Raw genomic sequence first — 10,359 nt, forward strand, 5'->3', positions numbered from 1 at the left:
CAGGGAGGAAGTGGGAAGACATTATTCTCCCCGCCAATCCAGGCTAAGTGCGTACTCAAAAGGAAATCTCTGTGCTTTACGTCCGTCCTCAGGTGACCTGGAACTCTGGGTGGCTTTTTGTTCTCCAGCTTCTCTCCTGGAAGGCCCAGAGCATTAAAGTAGGGACTTTAGTCGTCCTTAGTCCACATGCTCGCTCAACTGCTTTCTTTTTTCAATACATTTTGAATATAATATGTTTTTCTTTTCATTTCCCTCCTACCATTTGGTTGCCATAGTTCCAACCTGAGGGCGGGTGGGCTGGACCACGGGGAGGAGATCCCCATGGAGGCGGAGCCACAGGACAGGAGCCTCGATGAAGGAGCTCTGCCCTCTCTGTGTCTGAAGCAGGTCTACCCCAAATACACCAAACAGTTCAACTACCTGCGGCTGGTGGAGCGCATCGCCGCGCTCTTCATCCGCTTCCTGGGGGTCAAAGGCAACATGCGGCTGGGCCCCACCGCCTTCAGGACCTTCATCAGGTACACAGCTCATCCATGTATTCTATTGGGTCCCCGTTAGCTTCTGCCATAGCGGTTCCATGACTTCCTGATTGTCAATCAAGATCAAGGTCCTCTGAGCTAGTGTTCTTTTCTCAACGATCAATGATTTAGACATTATTCAAATCATATTGTGTTCAGTGTGCAGACCGTTATTTCAAATAAAGATGATCTTGAATGGCATTATTTTTTGATGTATAAATCATTTGTTCTTCTTCAAGAAAAAGTTACAAATTGAATATATATGTAATGATATATTATTTACATAAAACAGTTCTATAGATCCATTCCTTGTTTAGAGTTGTACAAAACAATTAACACTGGTTTAAAAACATCTTGATTTTTGAAACTTGAATATTTATTGAGTTTTTGTCTTTGCATACAACTGTGTGATAAATGATACATTTCTTTAAAAAAAACATGTTCTCTCACTCTAAGATGATAGATGACTTTATTCTTAGCAGCTATCTCTTTAAAATAATTTCTGTAGGGGATTCAGTTTCATACCAATTTCTCGTTATTCTTGCTTGTGATCAATAATATCTTGGTTAAATATCTATCAATATAATTCATATAATCATATTTATTCCTAAAGTGTATCATTTTGCATTCCTTAGGTATTGCATAACCCCAAATAGTAGTGTGATGTTTGCATCTGTATTCCATCATAATGTGATTGTGACTGGTTTGAAATCCCTCCATGTCCTTGAGCTGTTGACAATATGTTTGACTGCAAAGGGGATGAGCTACTAATCATCTCAGTTGGATTTGAAACGTGTAGACTGACATGTTTGATTCCACCATGTCTTCAGGACCTGCAAGCTGAGCAACAGTAACTTCTCCATGGCCTCAGTGGACATCCTGTACATAGACATCACACGCCGCTGGTCAGGGACAATGGCTGACTCTAGAGAAGCAGGTAAAACACACACACACACACACACACACACACACACACACACACACACACACACACACACACACACACACACACACACACACACACACACACACGGACACTTAGCCATGTGTGCAAAAACAACCTTTTCCCTCCAAAGGAACAACATGTTAAGGACAGAGAGCCTGATATCCTTGACTCGGAGTAAATAACGTGCTTGGAGATAATTGCTTGTCATTCTTTGTCAGATTCCCTCTGACACCGTGCGCTAGCGTAAATGAGCTGAGATCACAATGTGACAGCCAAGAGACTCTCCGACATGAATTATTCAGACGTTGCACCTTGCGAGGAATGTTTGCGAGGCGGAGCGGATGGATGGAGATCACATGGACAAGGATGGAAGGGTCTGTACGGAGGAGGTGGTGGGCTGAATTCAGAATGAGCTCATACGTATTCAGAGGGACTCGAGTGTCGGGCGCTGTTATTTCTCTGGATGTGCTTTGGAGGATTTGTGGGGAAGCAATAAGAGGAAACACTATGTTTTTCTATGTTGGGGATATGCAGCAAAGTTCTGAAAGGACACGTGAAGGAATTTAGGAAAATGCTCGCTTCTTGGGATCTGTAGCAGTTTGGATTCACAGCAAAACACTCACCATGTCGCTCCTCTGTGGTTCGGCATCTTTATTCATTATTCTCATTTTCTTTTTTTGCCTGCAATTAATGTCTTCCTCTTCTTCATCGACAATAACAGAGGCTAAAGTACGGAATAATTATCAGAGCTTTGGCAATTGTTTGATGACAATTCAAAAGGCATTTTGCATATTTCTGACGTTATTTTATTTGACATACTAAGCCATGCCATGTTGTTTCAACATACTATGACTAGTTTTGTATTCTTTTGGATGATTCTTACCTTTGTGTTGACATACAGTTCATATCTACAGAAGCCATGAGAAAGAAACCTGGTCCTCTATTATATCATTGACAGGTGAAATGGACAGTTATGTAACATAACATGAGCATGAAGAAATGTCAACCTGAATGGTTTCATCCTAATTCGAACTAGGGGTAGTGATCCACTGTAGCCTCTTGTGGCCAACATGAGTATTACAACAACCAACATCTTGGACTTGCATGGAAATTCTCTGTTTTGACATTTTATAGAAGAAGTTTTCTCAGAGAACTTTTCATAATGAGCAAGTCCAGACATTATTTACTGACACACAGCAATTCCAACCATGAGCGAACACTTGGTGACAGTAACATGGAATGACAGCTCAGAAACCTCCAGCAGAACCAGGGTCTGGGTTGCAACCATTTAGTTTAGCTCAACCACTAGAAACAAGGACAAAAGCTAGCTTCGTTCTGTCCATAGGAAAGACACTCGTCCTACACGCACCTCTAAAGCGCTCAAATAAACATCATGTGACATTTAGTTTGTTCAGTCCATACACAAGACATACTATTGGCTTTGTCCTAACTGATTCTCCTCTGAATGACTGCTCTAAACCTCACTGTGTTGCAGGTATGGGACTCCAAGCCTTTGTGGAGGCCTTCTTCTACCTGGCGGCTCGCAGGTTCAAGTCCCAGCCTCTGAGGGAGCAGGTAGCCTCGCTGCTGGAGCTGTGTGAGGCCCAGCTGGAGACCCCCCCCCCGGGCGGAGAGGAGAGGCGCTCGGTGAGCTGCAGCAGGGCCCTGCCTCGCTCCATCAGGACTCAGACCCTCCCCCACCCCCAGCTCTCCTCCCCCGGACCCCTGCGCCGGGCCACCAGCCAAGACTACCGGCTGCACCAGAGACTCAAGCCTCGCTCTCTCAGGGCCAACCTGGAGAACTGAGGGAGGGGGGGGGCTCCAGCATGAGGTCCACACCCAAACCACGCCTGTAGCCCTCTCCCCAGGAGCTGCAACATCCCCTCCTCTCAGCTCCCACAAGCAGTGCATGATGGGAGATGAGAGGAGGACCCCTGCTGGCTCACTTTGCGGGAGCACCGTTCTCAGCCTGATTGCTTGTTCTCCAGAGGGGGGAGGTCTGCAGGGGGGAGAGCTGGAGAGGAAATAGAACATGGAATTCCAGAAGGTTGTTGCATTTCTTCCCCCCCCCCCTGCTGACATCATATATGAACAGTGTGGTCTGGTCAGGAGGGGCTGCGTTCACTAAATGTACTGATTCTACAGGGCAGCTATTCGCTTCCCTTCACCTCTCACTGAGACTAACCCGAGACGCTCCAGCTTTACTCTCAATGGGGATGCACGGTTTGAATCATCTTCAGCCCACGAAGATAACCCACAAATCTATGCTTCGTACAGCCGAAGCCAATATTCACATTTTTGTATTTTTAAAAGAACTTCATATGCAAACCTGAAGAAAGGCTAAGATGTATTTTTAACATATTTAAAATTAAACCAAATCTAACATCACTATTATTAACTCCACTAACAGTTTGACACTTTAAATGTACTTTTGTTTTTTTAAGGACAAAAGTACATCAAAAAAACATACTTTTAACTTTTTCCAGAGAATTTAAATGAAATGCTTTGATGTAATCTGGCAAATCTTCTTCTGCTCCTTCTCCTTCAGAAAGCTAAAACCTTTCCCCTGATTGGCTGATGATTGATCGTCCCCCGTACATCGTGCATCCTTAGTTTCACCCACAATAACTGGGTGTGAGGGAGTGTCCTTATATTCTTGAATTTGCACAACAACTCTATGACATTTGCACAGAGATGGATGAGAGGGTGACCGAGCATTTGTGTGAGCACAATGTGTGTGTCAGAGTGTGTGTGTGTGTGTGTGTGTGTGTGGTGTGTCAGAGTGTGTGTGTACTGTATTTATTTGTGTTTGGCTCGATGATGAAAGCTTCTTTACAGCCGTGGCTCAGCTCCGTGAGCCCGTTAGTGATGAGTTAAGTGAATAAGTATTCAAAGGGAAAAGGCCATGCCACCACTTATCCTCTTTTTCTGCAGCTATTCCAGTCAGGCAGCCTTCAGACCTCCAGTTGTGAGGATGCTCTCTCTCTGAAGGCACACAGTTGCTTTTGGGAATTGATTGTTGCATGGCAGGAATTGTCACAATTAAACCAGATGCAATGTTTATTAATCAATCGGATAGCTTTTTGTAGTAAAACCTCATCCTGTGTATAGTGGCTCCTCACAACATCACAATACGATCATGGCTGTTATTTTAAGTTATTTACACTACAGCGACTCACTGATCATTCATATTTGAATTGTACGTTTGTTTCTTTTACATGCATTTGTCACATGCAGACTGACAATGAAGTGTGACGTGTTGCACTAAAGAACAATCAAACTGTAGCAGATGCAGCAGGAACCTGTTTAACACATGATGTGTTGAATGTTTCCACGATGCGTACTGTAGGACTAACATTCTCTGCAGTATGTTTGTTTCTATGAAGTAGATATGAGGTTATTAACAGTGATTGATCATATGAATGAAATGTATTCATAGCACTGCAAAATAATAAAAGTAATTTTGCTCTTTGAACTGAAGGTGTGTGTATATTTATTTTTGAAAGAACTATGTTTAACTTTGGCTTTTTATTATAAAAAAACTAAACACACCTCTTTATTGTTCTTTATTCACCAGCTATGTTGCTAATCATGTATCCTTTTTTTTCGATATACACAACTATGACGTTTATTTGGACATACATGTTTAAAAAAACGTTTCGGTATACTATGACATTTTTTTTTAGACATACTTTACTTTGCCGTTTAGAATTTTTAAGACCTTTTTATTTCATGTTTTTTTTATGAACTTTAAACTATTATGTTTTTTACGACATACTATGATTTTTTTGTCACATTTTTCGACACACAATACTATGACATTTTTTGGACATACTATGTTAAAAAAAACAAAAAACTATATTATGACTTTCTTTTCATATTTTCCGTCAAACTATACTATGACCTTTATTTCATATTTTTCAACATACTAGGACGTTTTTAATTATTTTTGACATATTATACTTTTACTTTTTTTTCATATTTATCAACAATATAGTATGACTTTCTTTCCCACATTTTGACATAGGCCTACTATACTAGGAAGTATCTTTCGTATTTATCGACATGTTTTTTTCAACCATACTATAGCCTACTATGTCGTTACTCGTTTTACATTTTTGTTCGACATACTACACTACAACGCTTTCTTCCAAATACTAAACTATGACCTTTTTTTGTCAGGTTTTTTATGAACAATGTTTTTTTTCGACATACTGTTTCTTTCATATTTTTTGATATAGGCCTACTATATTACAGTTTTTCTCAATTGCTAACACACTAAAATGCTAAATAAAGCACAATTATTTTAACTGACACTCAAAGAGCAAAACATCGGCTCAAATCTCCAAAACTCTAAACACGTTTTCAGCTTTTCACACAATTTGCAAATCAACATGGCAATTTTTGCAAACCACTGCACACGTTTCTCCACGTAAGACACAGGAATCTGACATAAAGTCACGTGTTAGCTGTTTTAAAACACTAAGGTTGCGTCCATTTAGCTTAGGAACCTTCCTAACCAAGTGAAATGACCCGGAAGTACGTCAGTGGCAGCCATGTGATAATATAATAATACAATATTGCTGCTGCATTAATGTGTATGTTGCATCATGTTACTGCTATAGATGTGTTTCCGAGCCGCTCCGATTACAACGAGAGTTACAACGAGAACGTGACGTCATATTTACACTAGACGGATCCTTTCTAGCCATAACCGTGGAGGAGCCGTGGAGGACCCATCAGTGTCTCCTCGGTTAGAGCTCATCCAGAGAGCCTCCTCGATGCTCGATCCTAGGTGTGCATTTAGAGAAATGAGATGTCCTTCAACATGGCGCGCTGAAATCCATTTCCGGGTCAGACCGAGGAGTCGAGGAGTCGAGGAGTCGAGGAGGGGAAATTAAAGTATTGAGAAACCTCTATAGTATGTCGACATTTTTTTTTAAACATCATAGTATGACCAGATAAATGTCGTAATAAAAATCATAGTATGGTAGCCTATGTCGGAAAAAAAACGTAATAGTTTATTGTTCAAAGAAATACATGAAAAAAGGTCATAGTATAGTATGTCTAAAACAAATAAAATGTCATATTAGAAGAATAGACGTTTTTTTTCAAAATGCTATACTGTGACTTTTTCTTTCACGTTTTTTTATGAACTACAAACTATTGTTTTTTTTTCAACTTCCTATACTATGACGTTTTTTTTCTCCAATTTTCCGACAAAATATACTATGACGTTTCTTTTCTTCAAATACTATACTATGACTTTCTTTCATATTTCTATGATATTTTTTTAAGACAGTCTAATCTATTACTTTTTTTCAGTGTTTTATTCAACATACTATGTCCTTTTCTTTCCAGATTTTTCTGATTACTATGATATTTTATTCAACATAGTACACTATGATGTTTGAAAAAAAAAAAGTTTGGCAAACTACACTACAACATTTTTATCCAAATACTATGACTTTTTGTTCACATTTCTTTTTGGACATACTAAACTTTGATGATTAAAAAACACAGGACATTCTATATCATGCCTTATTTCACATATTTTTCTTTTAGAAAAACGATAAATACTATAATATGACGCTTTTTTTCATATTTTTGGACATACTATACCATGACATGTTTACTATATTAATGTGGTTCTCGTGTCCCATTAGCCTGACACCTTAATGCCCAGAGAGATGGTTCCACTTGGCCAAAGGGAACAAGTGTGACTCTCAGGGAGCAATTAGCCTCACAGGAGCTTTCCTTCTAATAAACCTGAGAATGATCCGCTGTTAATGAGCTCCACACTCCCCATTCGAACATACTGTTTCAAGATGAATACATGTCGCCTGGCTTTGAGCTATATTTAGAAACAAAGTGTGAGCATTTAAAGAAAAGTACAACAGCTCATTCTGAAAGAGAAATCTTGCTAAAGAATTCCCTGTTATTTCCAGTCTTTCTGCTCCACTGTGGGGAATACCAATGAGGCGCTATGGAGACCAGGCTCTGAGGAGTGTCACATCGTACCCTTCACTCTGTCTCTGGACCTCTCGTCTGAGCATATGGTCTCTAGCTACTTGTCATCTAACTAGGCCTGCTTGAGTATTTAATGAGCATGAGATGCAGCTCACACACTCAAAATAACCTAATTTACATATCACGATAAAGGAACAATGAGAGATAGACAAGAGGCAACAACATTTTTAAAATAGCTAAATAAAACTTTAATAGGTCTAGTTGCAAATGTACATAAATTGCACAGCCACATTTTGTCAACACAAATTCCTCTGTACATTATTGTTTTGTCACTGTCGTCAAAGGAAGCAGAATCCAGCAAATACTTTATACTTTCAACATACTTACAAAAGTATTTTCTACAAGATAATAGAAAACATACAACATCTTTTACTTTATTTATAGCTTTATATTTTTAATAGATCTTTTGTCGGACTGGATGAAATGTGTGACGAGAGCTTGTGGTTATCCTACTACAACCTGGGTGAGAACATGGAGGGGATAAAATAACTGATTGATGATGAGAAGTGAAATTAAAAAAACAAAGCAGTACTAAGTATATCAGTTAACTTGTATAGTTGTAAACTGAGATTTGAAGTAAGACTATGTCAAATGTGATAAACAACAGCCTCTGCATAATGCTTAACTACTGTTATGCTAATCCTCTGCTTTAGCTAAATGCTAAACCATAGTTAAAAAACAAATAGCTTGGCATTTAGCTATAATGCTCTTACAGTAACTGAATTGAATAACTGCCTTTTAAAGCAAACATGACCTGACATTTGCTAATGTTGGCAACCAAAGTTATTTGTCATAACAGACGAGGCAAGAATTAGCATCACTAATTCCATGTGTCTAGCTAAGGTAAATGCTAAAAAGTAGTTAATAAATTCATTATTCCAGTGAACTGAATAATGAATATGCCTTTTATAGCAAATGTATATTGAATGATTTGTAATAAAGTATTATTTGTTTGTCAAAAGTAACATAGTCTGGCTTTAATCTCTGCAGTAAAAAATTAAGGACTGAATGTGAGGTACAATTTTGTTGCGCTCGATGAGACTTCTTCAGTCTGATAGAAAGGTTTGTGAATGATCTATAGAAAAAATCCCTTTCTTAGGTTTTGAAATATGCCACTTTTCAAACAACTGAAATGGGTACTTTGCTTAAAAAACAAGAAGCTAAAAATCTCAAATAAACACCAACCACCGAGGATAAAAGTGCATTGAGCTAGACTGATGAGAAATAACAGGATTGGGTGGGATGTTCCACTACTTCCCAAGAGTCTAACTGCTCCTTATTCCGTTTTTTTGGCTAGTGATATTACACTCTAAATACAAAAACAATAGCTCTAAACACTGAAGGTTAATTTAAATTGTATAGTTCTACCCCATGAGGACAGATGACCGACTGAGCTATTTTGTATTTACAATATCCATAGATACAGCAGAGTTTGAGCACAAGATACATTTACAAAAAAGCTCTGTTAACATTAGGTAAAAATAGTGTGTGCATTTTATTTACACGTTCCCAGGCTGTCCAGCCTCACGATGCACTCGGTTATCATATATTTACTGTATATGTCTGCAGCAAAGCATTCATCATTGTCGTCATCACCTTCGAATTGGCAACAAAAAAACAAAAACAAACGGTGAAGCTACCATTGGCTCGAGAGCGAGGTGAAGCATGCGGAGCCTCACACTTGATGTTTACAGTCTGTTACAGGTAAGAAAAAATCAATACAAAAATATACAAAATACAGATGCTGATGCATGGGAGCAAATGCAAAGAGAGATAAAAGGACCAAACCCCATGTTAAGACCATCTGTGAGTTAGCATATTCACATTAGAAGAACAAGGGATGAAGAAGGGTGGAAGCGAGGAAGAAAAAAAGAAGAAGAAGCAAAATGATGTCACTAGGATTAATAATCACAGTTTGGATGCAGCATACGTCATTACCACTGACACATAAAAGCAGTTAGAGATCAAATGTTGAAACAAAGGAGGCCATTATGAGAACGGCTCACCAGTCCAGTGTATAGTGTGAGAGGGCAGGGTTTCCGTTATCGGGTTATTTCAATCTCTCCGGTCAATATATTAGGTGTGGCATCATTGAAGGGCAAATGTGCCACTGATTGTAATCATTTAACAGAGAGACGGGGGCGCCGCCGGGGGGGGGGTCGTGTGAATCACAGGCAAAACAAGCCGATGAGCTTTGGTTTTGTTTGGGATTTCTTTCGTCCTTCTTTTTCACTGAGTTCCTCTTCTATGGGTACGTACAAGTCTACAGGGTAAGCTATGTAAGCATACAATTACTAAGCCAAATGGTACTGTTAAAATGAAGTTATTTCCAGTGGTAGTTTATAAAAAAGGATCCATTTCTATGTAAAAGGGGCATAGCTCACATAAAATATATAAACAGACTGGGCTGTTGGCAGATCCTTGTGTCGTATATCCACCTTTGATTGTTGAGGACATGTAGTGCTGCAGCGGCCCCTCCACCAATGGAAAGCATCAGAAATCTAAATGCCGTGATGATGTGATTCTTTAAATAGCCTGCAGATGAAGATCAATAAGCACCAATAATATTTGATCAGAAGTCCTCCCAAGTGTCCAGGAAATTGAGATCTTCGAGGGCCGTCACTAACTGTTTCTAACGGAAACCCTGTGAGTGAGTGAGGGTCTTCACACGTCTCTCCATAGCTCTGGTGCTACTAGAGTGAGAAGACCACACGTGTGACTCACACAGAACATCTCAATTGGGGTTTGAATTGATCTGAAGAGCAATGATGAGCACCAGAAGAAGAAACCGAGCACATGCACTGCACACTGAATGGAAAGGGTCACTGATGCAGGTTGGGGGGGGGGGCCGATGGTGCTGATCAC

The 10,359-nt window shown here is 39.6% G+C and overlaps 1 protein-coding gene across 1 annotated transcript; it reads left to right on the top strand.

Annotated features, from left to right (window-relative positions):
- Positions 1 to 282: 282 nt before the first annotated feature.
- LOC104957048 (tubulin polyglutamylase TTLL11-like) lies at positions 283 to 4,939 on the top strand. Its single transcript, XM_010784652.1, has 3 exons — positions 283 to 518; positions 1,349 to 1,455; positions 2,960 to 4,939. Exons 1-3 carry the CDS (start codon positions 322 to 324, stop codon positions 3,268 to 3,270), a joined length of 615 nt encoding a protein of 204 aa, XP_010782954.1. The 5' UTR covers positions 283 to 321; the 3' UTR covers positions 3,271 to 4,939.
- The last annotated feature ends 5,420 nt before the right edge of the window (positions 4,940 to 10,359 follow it).

Source organism: Notothenia coriiceps, unplaced genomic scaffold (genome assembly GCF_000735185.1).
Source record: "Notothenia coriiceps isolate Sejong01 unplaced genomic scaffold, NC01 NC01_scaffold00026424, whole genome shotgun sequence".
Lineage (NCBI taxonomy): Eukaryota > Metazoa > Chordata > Actinopteri > Perciformes > Nototheniidae > Notothenia > Notothenia coriiceps.

Coding starts and splice junctions, on each gene's coding strand:
- LOC104957048 (XM_010784652.1), top strand. CDS start 322: ATGGAGGCGGAGCCACAGGACAGGAGCCTCGATGAAGGAGCTCTGCCC. Junction 519..1,348: donor GCCTTCAGGACCTTCATCAG/GTACACAGCTCA, acceptor CCATGTCTTCAG/GACCTGCAAGCTGAGCAACA. Junction 1,456..2,959: donor GGCTGACTCTAGAGAAGCAG/GTAAAACACACA, acceptor ACTGTGTTGCAG/GTATGGGACTCCAAGCCTTT.